Source organism: Camellia sinensis, chromosome 4, assembly GCF_055761805.1.
Source record: "Camellia sinensis isolate YWXY chromosome 4, ASM5576180v1, whole genome shotgun sequence".
Classification (NCBI taxonomy): Eukaryota; Viridiplantae; Streptophyta; class Magnoliopsida; order Ericales; family Theaceae; genus Camellia; species Camellia sinensis.
In genome coordinates, this window is record NC_138964.1 from 143682595 (window position 1) to 143706462 (window position 23868).

General features: G+C 33.0%; 1 protein-coding gene and 2 long non-coding RNA genes across 5 annotated transcripts; 1 reads left to right on the top strand and 2 right to left on the bottom strand.

Moving 5' to 3' along the window:
• Positions 1–860: 860 nt before the first annotated feature.
• Positions 861–2138, bottom strand: LOC145824103 (uncharacterized). Its single transcript, XM_082923693.1, has 2 exons — positions 1225–2138; positions 861–1110 (listed from the first exon to the last, which is right to left on the bottom strand). Exons 1-2 carry the CDS (start codon positions 2136–2138, stop codon positions 861–863), a joined length of 1164 nt encoding a protein of 387 aa, XP_082779819.1.
• Positions 2139–7951: 5813 nt separating this feature from the next.
• Positions 7952–12022, bottom strand: LOC114322950 (uncharacterized). Of its 3 annotated transcripts, none has more exons than XR_014327614.1 (4): positions 11883–12022; positions 11674–11726; positions 11466–11562; positions 7952–8190 (listed from the first exon to the last, which is right to left on the bottom strand). It is a non-coding gene; the product is annotated as an uncharacterized LOC114322950 (long non-coding RNA). The 3 variants fall into 3 exon arrangements; XR_014327616.1 differs by having other exon boundaries at positions 7952–10522; XR_014327615.1 differs by having other exon boundaries at positions 7952–10576.
• On the top strand, positions 12002–12835 carry LOC145789561 (uncharacterized). The gene is made up of 2 exons (XR_014327617.1): positions 12002–12136; positions 12752–12835. It is a non-coding gene; the product is annotated as an uncharacterized LOC145789561 (long non-coding RNA).
• Positions 12836–23868: the final 11033 nt, after the last annotated feature.

The following is a 23868-nucleotide window of genomic DNA, read 5'->3' on the forward strand; positions in this document are numbered from 1 at the left end:
TAATCTGGTCTTCAACTATTGGAAGGCAAACTCTCTTTGGTCGTTCCAATCACATGAGACATTTTTCTGGGTTAACTGGGTTAATGGCATAGCAAGTTTTGAGAAATCTTTCACAAATCTTATGTAGTAACCTGCAAGTCCCAGAAAATTTCTAACTTCTAACATATTTGTTGGTCTTGGCCAATCCACAATGGCTTTAACTTTCTGAGGGTCAACAGAGATACCGTCTTTGTTAATTACATGTCCCAAAAATACTACATTGTCAAGCCAGAATTCGCATTTAGACAATTTTGCATACAACTTCTTTTCTTTCAAAATCTGTAAAGCAGTTCGCAAATGGTTCTCATGTTTTTCCTTGCTTTTAGAATAAATCAAAATATCATCAATAAACACAACAACAAACTCATCCAAATATGGTTTAAATACCCTGTTCATAAGGTCCACGAAGGCAGCAAGTGCATTAGTCACCCCAAATGACATTACCAAAAACTCATAGTGCCTATATCTAGTCCTGAATGTAGTCTTCTCTGCATCTTTTACCTTAACTTTCAATTGGTGGTACTTGGATCTGAGATCAATTTTAGAAAATACTTGGCCCTCCTGGAGTTTGTCAAACAAGTCATCTATTCGGGATAGTGGGTATTTGTTCTTCACGGTTACTTTATTCAATTCATGGTAGTTTATACATAACCTCAAAGACCCATCCTTCTTCTTTACAAATAAGACTGGAGCACCCCAAGGTGATGTGCTTGGGCAGATAAATTTCTTGTCCAAGAGTTCTTGGAATTGAACTTTCAACTCTTTCAGTTTAGAAGTTGACATTTTATACGGAGTTTTGGAAATAGGTTGTGTTCCACGTACTATATCAATTGTAACTCAATTTCCCTATCAATTAGGTCCCCGGGTAGGTCATTAGGAAACACATTAAGAAAGTTATAAACCACAGGAATAGTTTCCACACTGGTACTATCCAAAGATATAGTCAGCACACAACACAAGTAGCCCCGACAACCTTTTCTCAGTAATTTTCTGGCTTTCATAAGTGAAATCAAGTATGGTGGGGGAACTACCCCATTCCCAGTAAAAATAAATTCAGGCATACCAGGTGGTCTAAACTCAACAGATTTACTTGCACAGTTAATGGTAGCCCAATATTTAGTTAACCAGTCCATGCCCAGAATACAATCAAAATGATCAATGCTCAAGGGTAACAAATCAACATACAATGTCATATCACCAATCATAATATCACATGCCGGATAAACATAAGTACATATCATAGAACCCCCAGACGGTGTAGATATAGGTAGTAAACAGTTCATCGGTTCTAATGGTCTAGTTAATTTTCGAGAAAAAGCATGCGACACAAAGGAATGCGTGGAACCAAAATCAATCAGCACATAGGCATTCTGACCACAGATAGAGATTGTACCTGATACTACTGACTCAACATTTTGTACATCCCTAAGTACTAATGCAAAAACCCGGCCTTGTCTTAAAACTTCTCCTTCAATATTGGCCCTCACATTAGTTCTTGGTGCAAGAACAGACCCAGCTGAACTTGCAGCAGGACGGGTAGTCGTGTCGAATCTCATCGGGCAATCCCTAATCATGTGGCCCCTCTTGCAGAATCGGAAACAAGCACCAGATGCACGGTGACACATGCCCCTATGTTTCCTTCCACATTCTGGACAAACTGGCATAGACCCACTGCTTTGGCTTGAGTTACTTGACGATCCAGTATTTTGCTTCTTTGAAATTGATCGGCCTTTCTTGAAGCTAAATCTAGCCCTTTTGCCTCTCCATTCAATTGTTGGAGTTGTAGTTTGTTTCTTGGCTACTATTATGGCCTCTACCATTAATGCCCTATCAAGCATTTCCACATAAGTAGGCAATTTCAAGACACCTACTCGATCAAATACTTCCAGGTCTAGACGTCCCTTGAACTTTCGTGCTTTCTTATAATTGGTGTCCACCATGTGTGGGGGAAAACGAGCTAACTCAGTAAACTGGGCCTCATATTCGGCCACTAACATCCTGCCTTGTTTGAGTTCTTGGAATTCTGACACTTTTCGGTCTCTAAAGCATTGGGGAAAGTATTTGTTGTAGAATACCTCATTAAATTGAGCCCATGTCATGTCCCCATTATTGTTTCAGACCAACAGCCACCATCTCAGGGCTTCATCCTTTAAAGTGTAGGTAGCCAAGAGTACTTTCTGAGTTGCGGAGTAAGGGAATACTTTAAATAACTTTTCCATTTCTAGCAACCAGGTTTTTGCCTTCAATGGTTCGATGCCAACCAAAAAGGTCAGCGGTTTCATTTTCATAAATTTCTGAGTCAAATTGATGATGTCACTATTGTCCGGTTCTATTAGTATTGGTGGATGCAGAGGAGGTAAAGGTTGTTGTCTCAATCGCTGCGTCATGGCTTCATTTAAAGCCGCAAGCATCTATTGCATTCTGTTCATTCGGGCCTCGGAGGATTCACTCACATCATTTCCCTTTATATTCTCTATTTTGCTATAGAGAGACAAGGCAACCATAAACATAAAAATAATCTTGTTCTCTTTTCTTTTTTTATTTATTTATTTAGATTCAAATTGGGTTCTCACATGTATAAAGATTATCACATTCATACATGTTGATGTAATGTCCCTAATTCTTTCTAGGACATCCTATAGCTTTTATGGACTCATGTGTGCGGTATAACTCGTGCTCTGATACCACTCTGTCATGATCCAAACGTGCCCCTATAGGTTTAGTGTCGTAACCGGCCAGTAATCCATGGATTACCAAGGGCCTCTGGACAAAACAACATATAGTAAGGGGTTACGGAAGCAAATATAGAAAATATACAATGTCCATAAAGCTGTGTTAACATATATGAGATAGAAAACTTTAAAACGAACTTGTATATATATGTATATATATATAACGTCATAAATACATTAACCATGGGTCATCCAATCACAAGGATGAAACCAAAAGGGGACTTAGCCCAGTGTATAGATAAGCAAACAAGCAAAAACGATTGTAGTAAAGTTACAAAACTGGACATTTGGAAAGGGAACCTCCCCGGGAGGCACAGGAGGGTGGTTGACAAAACTGAGACGCCCAGCCTTCAACTCTGTGCCTGGTCACGTGCCTGCTCACCTACATACATAATATAAATAGTGAGCTAGAGCCCAGTGAATAATAACAAAGTAAAGGGTTCTAATGAATGATGTCTATTACATAATCAGAAACAGATTTATATTTATTCTCTTGTTCAACTTCGTACAGAAATCAGAATTCATGCTTCGTTATACATGGTACATCCATTAGTGTTAACTTGCTTGTTAGTTCCATTGGGAACCTCCAGTACCGAGAAACTTGTAACTTGCTTGAACTACGGTATTGTTACCCTCGGGCAAGGGCCATGAAACCATGGTATTATTACCTCCAGACAAGGGCCTTACTTATAAAGGCACGGTATTGTTACCCCCGGGCTAGGGCCTTGTGCTAAGGATGCCATGAATACTTTACATAAATTTGGATAATCATTCATTCATACAAAACATTGCATTTCAAAAAACTGATCATTTCATAGCATCGTAAAATAATTAAAGTTAAACATAACTTTACAGAGTTATTACTCACTGATGACTCCACTTGCAGAACAGGCAAATCAAATAACTTGAGGCGCGTGACCTACACGTACATAGCAGAAACACATAATGAAACACACACTCGGTTGGCACTTAACTTCTTTAATTTCATTCCTAGTGTGTTTCTAGGTCTTAACCTCTTATTGAGTCTTAATCATGGCCTAGGAATGCCTAGGATGGAATGAGAATGCAAAAATACATTTGAAAACACTTGGTCAAATTTTCTGAAAACAGGGTCCCCGCTCGAGTAGACATGCAATGTGTGAGGGGACGCTCGAGCGCTCTGCAAATTTTGAAAAAGTATTGGTTACGTGATTTTCACGCCCGACGGACGCTCGATGGTCGCTCGAGCGTGAGACTCATGTCCCTGAGTGGTCTGCGAAAACATGAAACTTCTAAGAGCATGTATTTCACGCTTGAGCGAACTTCTGGTCGCTCGAGCGGAAATATAAAAACAAAGGTGGTCATTCGAGCGCAGAATCTGGAATTTCCAAATTGCACTCCCAAGCTCCAAATTCGAATTCCACACTTCAAAACTCATCTTTTTGGGCCAAAATTTTGGAAAATATCTAATAACTTGTAAAACATTATGAGTTGAAGATCATTTCATGAAATCAAGGCCTAAAAGTATGTCAAACATGCAAAAATTCAACTTGAAATGTAAGAACATGATATGAACATGACGTACATGTGTTCACTTGAGTTCATGGCTTCTAAAACATGATCAAATGAGGTCTATTGATGAGAAATGTTATGAATTCTTCTACTCATGCTAGAATTACAACATGCATGGGGTAAATCTTTGAAAACAACTTCAAAATGCTATAAATATGCATGCATGTATGGAATGACTTAATTTTCTTCAGTTTTGGCTCAATTCCTACATGAATTCACCTAATTCACTTGTTTTCATGCATTAATCATCTACGTTACAAGATCAAACACTAAAGCTCTTACCTAGAGTCTAAATTGCACAAGTGAGGAAGCTTCAATTCCCAAATTCTTTTGCAAATCTCTAATAATTCCTAGCAATTCTCTTCTTTCCCAACTTTTAATCTCAATTTTCTTCTATCTCTGTCTCTCTCCCACGTTTTGCTTGTGTGTGTGTGAGCTCAAATGTGTTGAAATGAAGAAAAAGAGAGAGTGAAGACACATAAGAAGCCTTATATAGGCTTACTTAATGATAATTAATTAAGGCTAATTAAGTGAGCATTAAATTAATCTAATTTAATCGTTCCGAATCGAATTTTAAGTAAACCTATCATAATGTTCTAAAAATTCTAAATAACACATAAATCAAGTCAATTTTTGAATTCGATACTGATAAGGTCTTCAATTCGCAAACCGAAACGGAATCATGGACAGATCTTTCTATGTTAAACAAATATAAACACATATAAGGCAACACATGATGCAACATTTCACTTTAATTACTTATTAGGCATAACTAAGCACAGATTAACGCTAATCATGGGTCATGGTTGTTACAGGGACCCGATCCCCCGGCCTCAATTTGAACGATTTTTTTTTGAAAAATACTCCCGACGGGACGGGAGATAGTATTCAAAAATCAATCCCCAATCAATTTCGAACTGGGAACGGTGATAAGTGTCCAAGCCCAGGCCCCGTTTGTCCCCAAAGTGATATATATATATATATATATATACTTTTTGATTAACTGTTTCTCTTTCTCTTTCTCTCTCTCTCTTTCTCATTTCATTTTTTTTTATTTCATATCTACTCTCTCTCTTTTCCTTACATCTCTCTCTCTTCCTCACTATCTCTAATCTCTCTCTTTTTCTCATCATGTCATCTCTTTCTCTCTCACTCACTCACTTAGAAAGAGAGAGAGCATTGGATCAGCGCCACCTTCTCCTCCTCTGAACAAGAGAGAGAGAGAGCACTGAACATCGTCGCCAAATTAGAGATAGTACCGTCGCCTTCTCCTCCGCGCCACTGCTATTGCCGTAATGCCAGAGTTGCTGAACCTCCATACTCTGGCATCAGTTCCCTCTGCCACGATAGATCTGTGCAGATCTCTCTCTCTCTCTACTCAAATCTCTCTTCCTTTCTGTGATGTTGATGTTTTGATGATGTTGTTGTTAACGATGTTGATGATGTTGAGGATGTTGTTGAATTGTTGTTATTGCCGCTGTTGTTTGGTTTTTGTGTTTTTTTTTTTTTGGTCCAGGGAATTTTCGGGGTCGGGGAAACCCGATCCCCGTTAGGAGACGGGGACGGGGACGGTGATAGGTTCCTGTCGAGGATTGAGGCTGGGGACAGGAAATTTTTACGATCGGGGATCGGGGACAGGGAGTGTGATCCCCGGCCCTGCCCCATTGCCATTCTTACTTTCGGGCCATTTAGGAGGTCTCCTTTTCAAGCTACATAGCGGGACTGTTTATTAATATATGATCATGAAGTTGAAAGAAAAAAAAAACTCCAATACTTTAAAATATGAATTTTGCAAATGAGTTGTTAAGGGTATTTATTAATTGGAAAATACCATCATCTTACCAACTTCACGTTGGTATCATATATATATATTATTAAAAATAATATTTTTCTCATACTTAGGTAATATATTAAAAGAGTTTATTTTTTTCTAAGAGAGCCACATCAGCATATATTTTCTTAATTACATATATAGTTCTATACAAACTCAAACTTAATTTAAATTATACTAATTTTATCTATTTTATATAGACTTAAAATTGTTCCTTTATAACACATTGTACCATCAAATATTTTTTGAAAAAAAAATAGCATGCAAAGTGAAGGTATATAAAAAAATATATTAAAATATATATAAACATATGAAAATATGTGAAATATGCATTAAAATTTTATTTTTTTTTGGAATTATGTGATCTCTTTTTGACAACCGTTAACAGGACTTTTATTAATGAAGTTAAATAATTTTACATTTTCAAATAAAGGCCTACAATAAAAAATCTATAATTTGTAAAAAAAATTTATCAATTAATACCTTTAACAAACATGTTAATTTTTTTTTAATTATTCATTCAAAATTTCAATCTTAAGTAAATTATCACAAGACTATGTGATTTGTATTTTGTTATAAAAAATAGTACTAGTAATTTGAAAGAAAAAAAATATTAATAATTTACTTTTATTTATAAGAAAGTTTTGAATTTCTCATGCATAATTTTAATGTTTTACGGTAAAGAATTTGAATTATTATTTTTTTCAACAATGGGACACACAGGAGTACATGATTTTTTTTTACCTTTTCCTTTCCCATGATGAACCCAACCAAAATGAGAATCATCAATTTTAATGGAAAATATTAATAATAACTGTTCTTAAAATATTGTTAGAAATTGAAGTGAAAAATATTATTAAAAAAAATAAAAAATAATTTAAAACTAGTGAAAAATTATCCTGCTGTTAGGAATATCTATTTCTAGTTTAAAAATGTTAAAAATGTCAAAAAGTTCTACAAAAATTTCTATTAAATGTTTCACATGGGTATGAGACCCACATTGTATGAGTCTCACATCCCTGTGAGACATTTGATAAAAATTTTAATAAAATTTTTAAAATCTCTAACATAACTTTTTCTAATTCCTTCTCTTTCTAAGGTTTAGTTGGCTAACGTTGCCAAAATCTCACCCATTAATATTACGATGAATATTTAATTATTATATTAATTACACAAAAATCTATTCAATTATCATAAAACATGACTTTACCTATTCAACTTCAAAATTATAAGTTTAAACCTTTACTACAAAAATTTCGATTTTTTGCGACGGCATTTTACTCATTATGCCGTCTCAAAAAAGTTTTAGAGACGGCAAATAACTTTTAACGACGGCAAACAGGGGATCACAATGGAGAGCGTTGCAAAAACTTATGTCGCCGCCTTTTTTTTACAACGGCATATGTTACTATTTGTGACGGCATTTTATTGTCGCCAATAATGCGTAAAAATAGAGACCTTTTTGCAACGGCATTATTTTACCATCGCCAAAAGTATTATTTGAGACGGTAAAAATTACCGTCGCAAATTATTTTATTTTATTTTTTTACGATGGCATTGATTATGTCGCAAAAAAAGTTTTTGTTTTTTTGCGACGATGTGGTGCCGTTGCAAAAAATGCAATATTTATTAAAAATTATAAAATTCCTGTTTTTTTCGACAGTTTGGTGCCGTCGAAAAAAAAAAACCAAAAAACTTGCTGTAAATTAATTAAAAATATTAAAGTTGCTTGTATTCAATGAATTATTTTTAAAAAAAAACCAATAATTCCATAATAATATAAAAATTCCTGTAATAATTTCTCCATAATAAACATATTCTTGCATTCATAACTATACATCAACAAAATTAACTCGGTACATAATGTTTCATAATACATATATAATGTTTAAATACATAATGTTATTCATAATTCAAAATAACATAAATCAAAATTAAAGGTTTTCCTTAGCATTCTCCGTGGTACAAAAACAAAAATTAGTGGCATTCTTCCCAGGCATGAAATCCACAAGAAGCAAACTCCTACTCCGGAAATATCTGAAAAAAAAAAAAAAATAATTAATGACAATATAATTATGTGTTAATATGTTAATTACAAAAAAAATCATAAAAATTTAACTACTATACAATTAGAAAGATAATTAAGTAAATAATTGTGCCTAGACCGAAATCCGACTCTAACTCTCAAACCGAGAACCCGATTTGAGTCCCATCTTCTCCCACAAGTCTCTCGTGCCAAGGCGGTCGTGTGTGCCAAATTTCGTGCTAATTCGACACCGTTTGGTGATTTTGGAGCGTTAACACCTTGAATTCTAAGTTTTTTAAAGAACTAGTTTACCTAAAGTGAAATCTAGCTCTAACTCCCAAATTAGGAACCCGATTTGAGTCCCGTCTTCTCCCACAAATCTCACATCCAAAATGGTCGTGTGTCCTAAGTTTCGTGCTAATTCGACGTCGTTTGGTGATTTTGGGGTGTCAACATCTCAAATTCTAAGTTTTTTAAAGAACTAGTTTGCCTAGAGTGAAATCCGGCTCTAACTTCTAAACCAAGAACCCAATTCGAGTCCCGTCTTCTCCCACAAGTCTCTCTTGCCAAAGCGGTCATGTGTGCCAAGTTTCGTGCTACTCTGACACCGTTTGGTGATTTTTGGGCATTAACACCTCAAATTCTAAGTTTATTAAGAAACTAGTTTGTTTCTTAAGAGTGAAATTCGGCTCTAACTCCCAAACAGGGAACCTGATTCGAGTCCCTTCTTCTTCCACAAGGCTCACGCGCCTAGGCGGTCGTGTGTACCAAGTTTCATGCTACTCCGATGCCGTTTGGTGATTTTGGAGTGTTAACACATCGAATTCTAAGTTTCTTAATAAATTAGTTTGCCTACAGTGAAATTCGGCTCTAACTCCCAAATCAGGAACCCAATTCAAGTCCTGTCTTCTTCCACAAGTTTCTCGTGCCTAGGCGGTCGTGTGTGCCAAGTTTCGTACTACTCTGACGCCGTTTGGTGATTTTGACCTCAAATTCTAAGTTTCTTAAGAAACTAGTTTGTTTCTTAAGAGTGAAATCCGGCTTTAACTCCCAAACCGAGAACCTGATTTGAGTTCCGTCTTCTCCCACAAGTCTCTCATGCCTAGGCGGTTGTATGTGCCTTTCGTGCTACTCCGACGCCGTTTGGTGATTTTGAAGCGTTAACACCTCGAATTCTAAGTTTCTTAAGAAATTAGTTTGTCCAGAGTGAAATCCGGCCTTAACTCCCAAACCGGGAACCCGATTTGAGTCTCGTCTTCTCCCATAAGTCTCTCGTGCCTTGGCAGTCGTATGTGCCAAGTTTCGTGCTAATCCGATGCCGTTTGGTGATTTTGAGGCATCAACACCTCGAATTCTAAGTTTTTTAAGGAACTAATTTGCCTAGAGTGAAATCCGGCTCTAACTCTTAAGTTGGGAACCCGATTCAAAACCTATCTTCTCCCACACCTAGGCGGTCGCATGTGCCAAGTTTCATGCTACTTCGACACCGTTTGGTGATTTTGGGGCATTAACACCTCAAAGTCTAAGTTTTTTAAAAAACAAGTTTGTTTCTTAAGAGTGAAATCTAGTTCTAACTCCCAAATCGGGAACCCGATTTGAGTCCCGTCTTCTCTCACAAGTCTCTCGTTCCTAGGCAGTCGTGTCTGCCAAGTTTTGTGCCACTCCGACGCCGTTTGGTGATTTTGGGGCGTTAACACCTCGAATTCTAAGTTTCTTAAGAAACTAATTTGTCTAGAATGAAATCCGGCTCTAACTCCCAAACCGGAAACCCTATTCGACTCTAATATATTTAAACAAAAGATACCAATTAAAAGAAAATCTACAACAACCATCAGATTATAGAGAAAAAATTAGCTCAAACTTATTCTTGTAATTCATATTAACAAAATAGTTGTTGATATTTAAATAAAAAGAATGTGCACTTGACACCAAACTCTGTTATTTATTCATATTTAATATATATATATATATTACAATTATGCACAAAAAAAAATAGACTTACAACATAATATTTTATATGAATTTATGTAAACACTCCCATAGGTACTCTCAACCTTAGACTCTTTTATGTACCCCATTCCCACTTCGAGCAACTAAGATTTCGATATAACATCACCTATTCCAGGAATCCAACCCTATTATGGAAGCTTGAGATTTATTAGAACTTAAGATATAACATGCGTATTACAAAAAATGATTGATTTTGATGAGTTTCAATCAGTTTAACATGTTTTTAACTTCAAAAGGGAAATTCACACAGCAATAGAAATAGATTGATGAAATAGCACTTAGCTCAAACTAAGACCGCCCAAACCATCCAGCAAATGCGCGAGGATTAAGAAGCTTGTTTCAAGAATGATCCAAATTTAGTTTAACGACAACATCAAGAATCTGACACTACAAGCAAATAATAAACTCAACAATCATAAGAATCAAAACAACACTCTTAAAAGAGTCATACTCAATATTTCAATATAATAATGTTATTGAACCACTTGCCTTGGAAATGCTCCCCTAAGCTACTCTATTCAGGTGATCACCCAAATAATCCAATGATTAACATGATGTGTGCTTATATATATGTGCTTGTCGGATAATATAAAGGAGAAAAGGAGATATAGATATACCTTTTGATGGTGCAGAAGCAACATTAAGACAAGGAGCTAGTTTAAGAAATCTGTCTTTATTAAAGCAAATTTGTTTTAAGCTGGTATTAGCTTATAAGACGTCAGGTAAAGTCTGAAATGGCAAGGAAAAATAGAAAGGAAACAATTTCTTATATAATATACCAATCTACAAAAAGTATGCCTGCCAAAATCTATTCCAAGGGCTGCAATTCAGAAATTGATATATGACAAAAAGGATTACACTATGCCCCTTTCAGATTAAGTGACTAACAATTGAACTATGCTGCTCACAACCTACTGGAACTCTGTGAATGTAGAAATAACATGTGGAGACAACTAAGCAAACCCTTAACAAGAGAAAATTAAAAAGATCATGGAAACAGATTTCATCACAAATTGAATTCATAGCTCTTATAGGTTCTTCAACTTGAATTCGACTGGTTAAATAAGTGAAAAATGACAAAATAGAATTCAATTTCAGCTTCAAATCCTTTATTTGCAAAATGCATTAAAAATATGGCAAGATAGCAACAACAATTTGTTAACCCAATCATAGCATTAACACACAAAACAGCCAGCCTATTCTCACCAAAATGAATTTCAATCATTCCTCCAAAGTTAAACAAAAGCAGTAGGGCAAACAGAGTTAAGATACATACCTGAAAATTAAACAAAAGCAATAGGGCAAACAGAGTTGAGAATAGAAGTGCGGGCACTCTCACCTTCTAATCTATCAGGCCTCCATCACACAGGCCTCTGTCACACAAATTTGAATTGAGACTAACATTTATTTATATTAAAAAAAAAATATATATATATATATATAATGGCAATTCCATAGAAGAGAGAAGATATATAGAATAGAACCTCTTCAACTGCCTTCTATCTAAGGCGTTCTAATCCCAATTTTCGATCCTTATCTGCATAACCAAATCATCATTGTACCTATGTTAAGCAGATTATTACAGATGGCTAATTGAAAACCCTAGGAGAAGATTCAAGATTGCAAACCCTAGGAGAAGAATCGATGTGAAGGAAGAGAAAACAAAACTGAGATTGTAGACGGCGGTGCTCACCGTAGTAGACGATGGTGCTCACTCTCGCCGGTGCAGACGGTGGTGGCGGTGGAGCTTCGAAATCAAGAGAGACAAAACTTCGAAATTGAGAGAGAACTTCGAAATCAAAAGCGAAATTGCTCTGAAATGAATCTCTCACTCCCTCACTAAGATGAATCGAGATCACGGAGGCGACGAGAGAGATGGCAATGAGAGAGAAGGTGTGGCGGCGGCAGTAGTGGTCGCCGGTGGCGGCACTAGAGGCGACGACGTAGGCGGAAGTAGGGGTGAGCATGGTCCGGATTGGGGTAAAACTAGGACCAATCCGTTATCTACGGTTCTTGAAAAATTGGAACCAATCCAATCCGTTTAAATCATGGAACCAATCCGAACCAATCCATTTAAATACGGATTGGATCGGTTTAGGACCACGGATTCACATAATTAAATAACAAATATATATATATATATATATAACACTTTAATTTCATAAAAATATAAACATAGCGCTATATCATTTCCATAATAGCAACATGTTTTTCTATAATAGTGACATATTGTTCTTGAATTTAAACAACCATAAGAAAATACAAACAAAAGTAATAAAATAAGATATTATACGGTTTTAGGTTTGAGTTTAAATTTTATATAGAATAAGAGAAGATACTATGGGGGAGGATGTATAATAAAAATATAGACTATTTGTATACGGTCCGGATCGGTTCCAATCCGGAACCGTGGGGTTCAATCCGAAACCAATCCGTGGACTACGGATTTTTAATTCTTCAATCCGAAACCGAACCGCGGATTCAAAAAACCAATCCAAACCTATCGGATTGGACTGGACTGGATCGGATTACGGATTTCACGGATTCCTTACTCAGCCCTAGGCGGAAGAGATAAAGAGAGAGGAGAGTGATAGGGAGTGTTAGGTTAGGGATTGGGGACATCATGAGAAACAAAAGGAGGGAATTAGGAGGGAATTGAGATAGAAATTGAGGGAAAACGAAAACAATTTCATTTTTTTTTTCTTTAAAATATATATATATATATATATATTGTAGTTAATGAATTTCGATAATACTACGTAGTTCAAATTTTGTGGCTCAAAAGTGGCTCAAATGGCCAAAACGACGTCGTTTTGAGTACAGAACAACATAAAAATGGCCAAAACGACGTCGTTTTGGCCATTTAAGCCACTTTTGAGCCACAAAATTTGAGTTACGAGACATTTTCCAATGAATTTATTTACTTATTTATTTTTCATTTTTTTTAGTTAATGATTTTGTTTTTTGATTTTTTTTTTTTTTTGATTTTTGATTTTTCATTAAGAATTTATTTGTTTCATTTTTATTTTAATGAAAAAAAAAATATTTTCTATTAAAATTTTTTTTTATTTGGTAGAAGTAAAGGTAGTATTTTAATGAAAAATATTTTCTATTAAAATAAAGTTAATTTTTTGTGGTCAATGAATTTTTTTTTTTTTTTTTTTTTTTTTTTTTTTTTTTGCGGCCCATTTTTTTGGTTACTATAAATCATGAACTAATTTTTTTATGATAGAGAAGAGGGAGCAACAGTAGTGGTGAAAGTGGTGGTGGTGGTGGTGGTGATGGGGATGGTGAAGGAGATTAGTGGTGAAATTGTGGTAATGGTAGAGGAGATGGAGTGGCGGTGGTAGATGAGAGATAATGGTAGTAGTGGCAATAGTAGTGGTAGTAGTGGAGTGGTGGCGATGGTGGTAGTAATGGTAGTTGTAAAGGTAGAGTGGCAACAGTGGTAGCAGTGGTGGTAGTAGAATGACATTTGCAGTAGTGGTGAAAGTGGTAGAGGAGATGGGTGGTAAGAGAGAGAAATGACTGAGAGAGAGATAAAAAAGAGAGATAGAGAAATAGAGACAAAGTGGTCGCTAAAAGTGCATTTTCTTATAGTGGATCGATAACTCGAGATGGAGCTCGGTAAATAGACAAGATGGAAGGGAGAAAGTGAGCAAGTTGAACACAGTGAGGGAGAGAGGCAGACAGATAGACAAACAAATAGATAGACAGAGAGAGAAATAGAGATAGAAGAATGATAAATGAGAGAGAGAGAGAGAGACAAAAAAAAGAAAGAAACAAAAGATGAGCGAGAGATAGACAAAGAGAGAAAGAAAGCGAAAAGAGATAAACAAGAGAGAGATACAGAGAGACTCACGAGAGAGCAAGAGAGATAAAGAGAAGAGAGATGAACGAGACACACAGAGAGGGAAGAGAGACAGAGAGAGAAGAGAGAAGAGAGATGGACGAGAGACACAGAGAGAAAGAGACTGACAGACAGACAGATAAAGCAGAGTGATAAGTGAGAGAGAGAGAAAGAGAAGAGAGACAGAGAGATAGAGAGAAGAGAGATGGACAAGAGACACAGAGAGAAAGAGACAGACAAACAGATAGAGAAGAGTGATAAGTGAGAGAGAAAGAAAGAGAAGAGAGACAGAGATAGAGACACAAACACAAAGAAAAAGAGACAGACAGACAGACAGAGAAGAGTGATGATTGAGAGAGAGAAAGAGAAGAGAGACACAGACACAGACACAGACACAGAGAGAAAGAGAGAAACAGACAGATAAAGAAGAGTGATGAGTGAGAGAGAGAAAGAGGAGAGAGACAAAGACAGAGAGACAGGAAGATGAAAAAATATGTGAAAAGAGAAATGTTATATCAAAAGAGTAAGACGACATTGTCTTTTTTTATTTTTATTTTTTGTGACAGAAAAATACCGTTGCATTTATTTAAACCAGTTTGTGACTATATACATGAAGCCGTCTCAAAGCCACAATATATATATATATATATATTTTACTTCTTTTCTTTTTTTGCAACGGTACCTATTACAGTCACAAAAAACTCCTTTTTTTTTTTTTTTGCGACTGCAGCTGGTGCCGTCGCAAAAACTCTATTTTTTTGTAACAACAATCTCTGCCGTCGCAAATTCTCTATTTTTTTTTTGCGACAACAATCTCTGCCGTCGCAAATACTCTTTTTTTTTGCGACAACAATTTTTGCCGTCGCAAATACTCTACTTTTTCGCCACAGCATTTTTTGTCGTCGCAAATACTCTATTTTTTGTGATGGCAAATGTGCCGTCACAAAAAATTTCGTCTTTTAAGCTCACTTTTCTTGTAGTGCTTCCATCTAACTATAAAAAAATATAATATTATAAAAAAAAAAAGCAAGTACACATAATCTCACCGCAAAATCAAGCATAACCATCAAGTGTGTAGGTCTCATCTCTAATAAAAAAAATTATGTATAATTTTATAATCTAAAAAGTTAAAAGAAATCTAATGTAAGATTTTAAAATAAAAAAGGTCTCATATTAATATTAAAGTAGAAAAAATTATTTATACAAAAACAAATCATAACTCTCACAAAAAGTGAGAAGTTATCAGTTGGTCTTAGACATAGTCACGTGGTGCTCTTGTTGGATTTATTCTTTAGTGTGGCCCAATAGCCTACATATTTCTTACATGTTTTATTTTATTTATACTCCACAATTAGATAAAAGCCAATATTTGAGATTAAGTTTAGTAATTAAAATTTTAATATAATTATTTTCTAAGATAAGAAGGAAACTTTGATGGAGAAGAATTCTTTTGATAGAGTTTATCAGACCCTCTTTTCTCCACTATTTAAGGATGAGTGACTCCCCTTACATGATATGAGTATTTATCCATCACTCTAAGTTCTATAGTCATCCTAATTAAGAGAGATAGAGAGAAGAAGGTGAGCCAAGAATTCAAGGTTCAACTACTAGGAGTATTTTCTTAACTTCTCTAATTCTATGGCAGCTAAAGGTATGTTCGTTTTATTCTTGAGTTGTATTGAATTCAAGATCCTCCAAAGTTAATTCTGCATTATTATTATAGCTACATGTACATTAATTTCTTACATGTGGTATCAAAGCCTTAGTTTTGTAAATCAATAAACATTGGGATAATAATATATTTATGAATATTGTTATTATATTATAATTATAATTATTCATGAAGTGTGGTTTCTTACTTTTTTCTGATGTGTCATCTGAGGCATAACTGTCTGAAGCCAATTCACTTAGTAAGGTTAAAGAGGTGAGCAGGGCTATCGGCTCCAAAAATGAGGGATCGAAATTGCATGATAAACGTGTAATATGCATGCTTCAGTTTATTATTAATTTTAGCAATAATAATTTTTATAATCATTATAATATGACACTAAATTGAGTGTAATATTCATATTGTCTGCCATTGTGACAAAGTGCATAGATTAAAAGCAATTTTAGAATTTTGTTAAATCATTCTGTCTATTAAATAAATATATTTATTTGACTACATTATGTTAGATAATTATGGTTTTACCTTGTCTAATTATGTACACTTATTGTCTATTATTGTTGATCTATTTTTATGATTTAAATTTGATATCATGAAATAATTTTATGACATTGAATATTAAATATTGAAGTGGTTAATTCATATTAGATGCAATTCTTATTGACCATTATATGAGATATTCACGATTGTCATATTGCATAATTTGATATATATATATATATATTCATGTTTGTCCAAAGTTATTATTATTATATTGGTAATTGCAATCATATAAAAGAAATTTTAGAAATCAAAAAAATAGTGATTTCATTAAAATAGTTATTGAATTAATGATAATTAAATAACTCAAATTAATTAATAGAGAATATTGTTGGTTAGTTCAGTATTCATAAGATTTACTAATTTAGTAGCTGCCAAAGTGGCCTAGATTTGTAAAACTTATGAATATAAAACTACATAAAAGAATTGTTAAAAGGGTAATATTAAGGTCGATTGTTATCGCAAGTAGGCAACCCAAGAGGGGGGTGAATTAGGTTATTAAAAAAAATTTACAATATTAATATTAACACAATATTCAGAATTTTAACAAACAAAAAAAATAAAATAATTATTAATATAAAAGTAAGAGAGATAGGGAGAGAACATTAAACACTGAGATTTATAGTGGTTTGGCACGCCAGGCCTACGTCCACTTCCCAAGGAACTTTCTTGAGAATTTCTTTACTATCAACTGAATAAATATACCACCAAGCTTGTGGATTTGGCACAGGACTTACTCTTATCTATTGAGCCCCACTCAATAATAAATGTCTCACTCTTACAAAAACCTCTCACAAAAATAATGAATAAAAATAAGTGGTACTTAAACCCTCTTCTACAATAATTCTCTCACAAATAGTAGATATGAAAGTGTAAGAACAAATGATACACTTAGATCTAAAAGTGAAAGACCAGAATACAATATACTCAAAATTTTGGAGCACATAGAAATTTCTCTCTTCAAGTTTTTAATTTTTCTCCATACACATCACTTCTATTTATACCAAAAGATATACCTGTTGGAAGAGAAGACTCTCTTTGACAGCATATCCTTTTTTTTCTTAGTCCACTTTTCCTTTGTCCAACTTTTACACCTTTTCTTTATCCACTTTTTTCTTTGTCAAACATTACACCTTTCCTTTGTCCACTTTTGTAGGCAAGTCATCATAATTTTGAATATAAAATTCAATTCACATTCATATATATATATATATATATACACATATCAGATAAAATATATATATACCCCACTTAAAAGTTTTGTAATTGTTGAAGAGATTATAAATACACTCAAATAAAATAAAAATAACCAATCATCCCATGTGAGTATATCAAAAAGGAATAATTCATTAATATCACATTTGTCAAAAAAAATTAATCAGCTTTAATTTTGCAAAAAAGTAAATAGTGACCAGCCAACCAATTAATCAATTTTGTCAAAATAATACAACTAATCAATTTTAAATTTTTCAAAAAGTGAATAGTGATATTTTCAAAATACTTCCATTTAAATAATATTTTTAACAACTATATCATACAATCTATATTTTAAACAGATAATATTTTGTGTCAAATAATATAGTATATGTATAAAAAAAATCTGAATTTTTCAAATAATCTTTTAGACATCATCAAAATTAAACAATATGATTAACAATCTCCCCCTTTTTGATGATGGCAATATTTGTATGAATTTGACACAAAATAGAAATCAACAAGTTATTTGATAATTTTGCAACATAAGATATTTAAAGTATATGCATGCACAGCAATTCAAAATCATATTTTTTTCTCCCCATTTGACATCATCAAAATAAACTATGGGGATAGGAAACATACACAGTTGATACAATAATTTGAGTTGTCAAAAATATAATAATGTTCCTTAGGTCTCGTCGAGATCATTATGGGGATTTTGGGCCATCTCGAGCGCACAAAATGTTGACAAACAAAAGATTTGAGCAGATATGCATGAGGATTGGATCGATGAAGTGTATAAAAAGTGACAAGGATGATAGGCAAAGAGACGAAAATATCAAGTGTTGGAGAGAAAAATTTGTTTTACCTTCTTGTGTAATCATGTCATTCCTTACCTTCTTGTGTAATCATGTCGAGATCATGTCATTAAATTAGAGGAGACACTTATTAATTACAATAATTTTTACAAAAATATTTCATGCAAGTTTTTACGATTGATTTCAAGAAACATCAAAAAAAAAAAAAAAATCAGTGTGTTTGGTTTCAATTTTCTGAATTCAGTTTTTTGAAAATTGAGTTTTTTATTTTTTTGTTTTTAGTGAATATTTTTTGAATTTTAAGTAATTTTTTATTTTATTTTTTAGATGCACCTTACTTAGATATATCTAAATAGTAAAACATCTGTGAAAAATATTTTAAAATATTAATAAACACACAAAAACACAAAAAATATACTGAATTTTTATATTTTCTTTGTATTTTTTGGTATTTAATGTATTTTTTAAATATTTTTTTCACAAATATTATACTTTTTAAGTGTATGTATGTTAGGTGTGTCTAAAAATTTTAAAAAAAAATTTGCTTAAAATATTAAAAAAATTTATTCAAAACATTAAAATACGAAAAATAAAAAATTAGAATTTTCTGAAAACTGGAAACAAACAAACTGAATGTTATTTGTAATTAGTGTATCATGAACAATACAAAAAAAGAAGAAGATATAAGCCTTAAAATAAATTATATAATGATAAATTATTTTTTAATACAAAATTTGATTAAAAATTCAATATAATGGTAATACCACGTCATCATTCATATGTGATATTACCCACTAACGGTAAATAAACACATAGAGAGTGAACCTCACATATCAAATGTAACTAACAATCTAATAAATTTCATATCTTTATAGTGAGATTATTTATGCTTACATATCATTAATAATGACATTGCCGTTACATTAAAAAAATTTCATAGCTAATATGGTTTATTTATAGTAGTCTCTTCATTTTCAATCAAAATAATCATTATTGTTCTTATAATTTTTAAAATGTCATTGACATTTCACTCTAATAATATTTTTGTAATTTTTTTATTTAAAATATTTTCTCTATGTTTGCAAAAAAAAAAAAAAAAATTCCCAAAATCTAGGGGGGGCACGTGACCCCTTTGGTCCCATGCTTCCTCCGCCACTGCATGAAGTGCTTGTAATGCAGACAAATGAAAAGGTACCAGTGGTGCAAGCACATGCTATTCTTGTAAATGAGGGTTCTAGTGTTATTGGTAATCGAAAAGATATCGATGCTATTAATAACACTATGACTCTCAGTACATAAGCAATGACTGCAGTTTCCAATATGACGCAACGATTACAAGCAAAAGTACAAGAAAATCAGCAATGGAGAGATGAGGTGTGCTTGTTAAAACAACAACTGGTTAATATGTGCAAGGAGGAAAAAGAGCTAAAAAAGAAAAATGTACAATTAGAGAATGCGGTGCAATATTATGCAACGGTTATAATACCAAGACTCACAGAAGTCGAAAATAGAGAGGCATGTAAAAGAGGCTCACGAAAAATTGTTGAGAGAAGTGAAACAGAAAAAACCTGTGAAGCCTTCTGAAAACTTACATGTAATCGAGTAATATTTTCTCTTTCTGAAATAAAATTGCAAGCATTCCTCCTCTCTTTTTTATTTATTTATATAAATTCTATCTTTGCAAAGAAATTTTGGTGGTGCAGAAAAGAAGTAGTGCAGATAAGAAAAAAAAAAAATATATATATATATATATATATACTCCCCTAAAATTATGCACAGAACATACACACGCCCCTTTTTTCTTTTTATTTTTTTTTATTTTTTTTATCATAGTTGTTAATCTCAAAATATATGAGTCTCCCCCTAAATTAATACACTAAAAATTACATAAATTTGAAGAAAAAATTACCAATCTATAATACTAAGGGCCATTAAGATCCGGCCATAAACAACTACACCAAGTACACTAGCATAAAAGGAGAAAATAAAAATAAAAACATTTTTTTCAAACAAGGTAGAAGCAATCATTATTAAATCCAAGAGAGTTTGGAGTACATACAACAAGTAAAAAAATATAACACAGTACAAAAAGAATTTTAACATGTTGATCGGTGATGACCTTGATGATTTGAAGAAATGGAGAAGATCATGTAGATCGGTGACAAATTTTGTGGATCGATAATGGATCTTAATGGATCAGTCATGGATCTAGATGGATCAGTGATGGAACTTGATGAATTAGTAATGATAGTAATGCAGATTTTGGGTAGAGTAGTGATGGATTTCGGTAGATTGGTGAGGGATTTGGGTGGATGATGGAAGTGATGAAAGTGATGGATGATTTTGTGGATGGTGGAGCTGGTTGTAGACGATGATAAGGATGAAGATGGTGTCGGCGAGGATGAGAGGAAGAAAGGGAGAGCAAGAGAAAGAGAAAACAGAGAGTAAGGGAGAGAGCGAGTGAGATATAGAGACGGAGCGGGTGAAAGAGAGAAAGAATATATATATACATGTACATAATTTTATTTATTATTATTATTATTTATAATAATAATAATTATTATTACTATAGTTATTTTATTTAATTATTTATTATCATTATTATTATTTTTTTATTTATAATTTTTTTTTAAATAAACATTATCTTAGAGTATTCATCATATCAAGTTTAGTTCTAATATAAAAAAATTGTTCTTTATTTAGAGGCTTGGTAAATATGTCAGCTAATTGACGATTTGTAGGCATAAATTCGAGTTCAATGTCATCTCTTAGAAAATGATGCTTTATTTCAATGTGTTTAGTGCGTGAGTGTTGAATAAGATTTTTTGAAAGGTTAATGGCACTTGTGTTGTCACATTTTATAGGAATATGATCGTAGTGAAGTCCAAAATCTTGAAGCTGTTGTTTCATCCAAAGCAATTGGGCACAACACCTAGCGGCGGCAATGTATCCTGCTTCAGCAGTTGACAGAGCCACTGAGTTTTGTTTTTTGCAAAACCAAGAAGTGAGTGAGTGTCCAAGAAAATGACAAGTGCCACTAGTGTTTTTTCGGTCAAGTCTACATCCCGCAAAGTCGGCATCTGAGTAACCAAAAAGTTCAAAGGTGGTTCCCTTAGGATAACATAATCCCAAATTTGGAGTGCCAACAAGATATCTGAAAATACGTTTGACTGCGGTGATGTGTAACTCTTTGGTGCGGATTGAAAACGTGCGCACGTATAAACACTAAACATTATATCGGGTCTACTTGCAGTAAGATAGAGTAGAGAACCAATCATACCTCGATATTTCTTTTCATCTACAGGTTTACCTTGCTTATCTTTGTCGATTTTTATTGATGTGCTCATTGGAGTTGCTGCAGGTTTTGATGATTCCATTTCAAACCTTTTGAGTAGATCCTTGATATATTTCGTTTGATTTAAATGAATTCCATCATTAGTTTGTTTAATTTGTAGACCAAAAAAGTAATTTAATTCCCCCATCATACTCATTTCAAATTCACCTTGCATATCTTTAGCAAACTCTTGGCATAAATTTTCATTATTAGCACCAAAAATGATATCATCAACATAAATTTGAACACTTAGCATATCTTCCTTTTTTATTTTTATAAAAAGTGTTATATCAATTTTCATCTACAAAAACCTTTGTCAAATAGAAAATTACTCAATCTTTCATACCAAGCTCTAGGAGCTTGTTTTAAGCCATATAATGCTTTTGAAAATTTGAAAACATGATCCGGATATTTATGATTTTCAAAACCAGGAGATTGTTTAACATAAACTTTCTCCGAAATATACCCATTTGAAAAAGCACTTTTAACATCCATTTGATATAATTTAAAATCCTTAAAACATGCAAAAGCAAGTAACATTCTAATAGGTTCAAGTCTAGCAACTGGTGCAAAAGTTTCATCAAAATCAATGCCCTCTTCTTGATTATAACCTCGAGCTACTAATCTACCTTTATTTCTAGTAACAACTTCGGATTCATCCATTTTATTTCGAAAAACCCATTTTGTACCAATAACGGGATGATCCTTAGCTCGAGGAGTTAAAAACCAAACTTCATTCCTTTCAAATTGATTTAATTCTTCTTGCGTTGCTAAAATCCAGTTTTCATCATTTTTAGCTTCTAAAAACGATTTTGGTTCAATTTGTGAAACAAACGCTAAATAACCACAAATATTTCTAACATAGGAACGAGTTTTTATACCTTCTGCCGCATCACCTATGATAAGGTCTTTAGGATGGCCATGAGCATACTTCCGTTCTTTTGGTAAATTTGAGTCATTTTCTGGAAGATCATATATTTCTTGAAGTTTTTCCATTGTCATTTCTTCTTCATGTTCATGTAATGGATTTTCTTCATTTTCTTTTATATAAATGTTCTTCATGCTTGGTTGTTTTTTTACAATATCATTACTTACAAAATTCTTGGAAATAATGTTGTTATATTCATCAAAAACAACATGCACATATTCTTTAACAAGTAGAGTTCTTTTATTGAATACTCTATAGGCTTCACTGGAAATTGAATACCCAAGAAATATAGCTTCATCTGATTTGGTATCAAATTTTCCTAAGTTATCTTTATTATTATTCAATACAAAGCATTTACAACCAAATGCACGCAAGTTACTAATATTAGGTTTTCTACCTTTCCAAATTTCATAAGGGGTTTTCTTAAGAATAGGTCTAATCATAGCTCGGTTTACAATATAACATGCAGTGTTAACAGCTTCCGCCCAGAAATATTTTGGCAAATTATTTTCACAAAGCATAGTACGGGTCATTTTTTCAAGAGTTCTATTTTTTCTTTCAACTACACTATTTTGTTGAGGAGTTCTAGGGACAGAAACGTTATGATTAATTCCAAACTCATCACAAAACATAATAAAATCATCATTTTCAAATTCTCTATCATGATCACTTCTAATACTACAAATATTAAGATTTTTTTCATTTTGAATTCTTTTATAAAGTCTTGAGAAATTATAAAAAGTTTCATTTTTTTGTGCTAAAAATAATGCCATTGTATATCTAGTATAATCATCAAAACAAACAAGAGCATATGATTTTCCTCCTAAACTTAATATTCTAGATGGTCTAAATAAATCAATATTCAAGAGTTGAAGCAGTTTAGTAGTTGAAATGATATTTTTGGATTTAAAAGAAATTCTAGTTTGTTTTACAAATTGACGTGCATCACAAAGTTTGTCTTTTTCAAAAATAATTTTTGGTAAGCCAATGACTAACTCATTTTTTGAAAGTTTGGAAATTAAATCAAAATGAACATGTCTTAATCTTCTATGCCAAAGCCAACCATTATCATTTATAGAAGATAAACATTTAATGTTAAAACGAGAAGACAAATCATGTAAATCAAACACATATACATTCTCATGTCTATAACCTACAAATAAAGTTTTGTTTTCTAGGGTGTTCTCAATAGTGTAATAAGTTTTCTAAAAAATAACTCTATACCCTTTATCACATAATTGACTAATACTAAGCAAGTTATGTTTTAAACCTTCAACAAGTAAAATATTTTCAATAATAGGAGAGGATTTTTATCGATACTACCTACACCTATGATTTTACCCTTG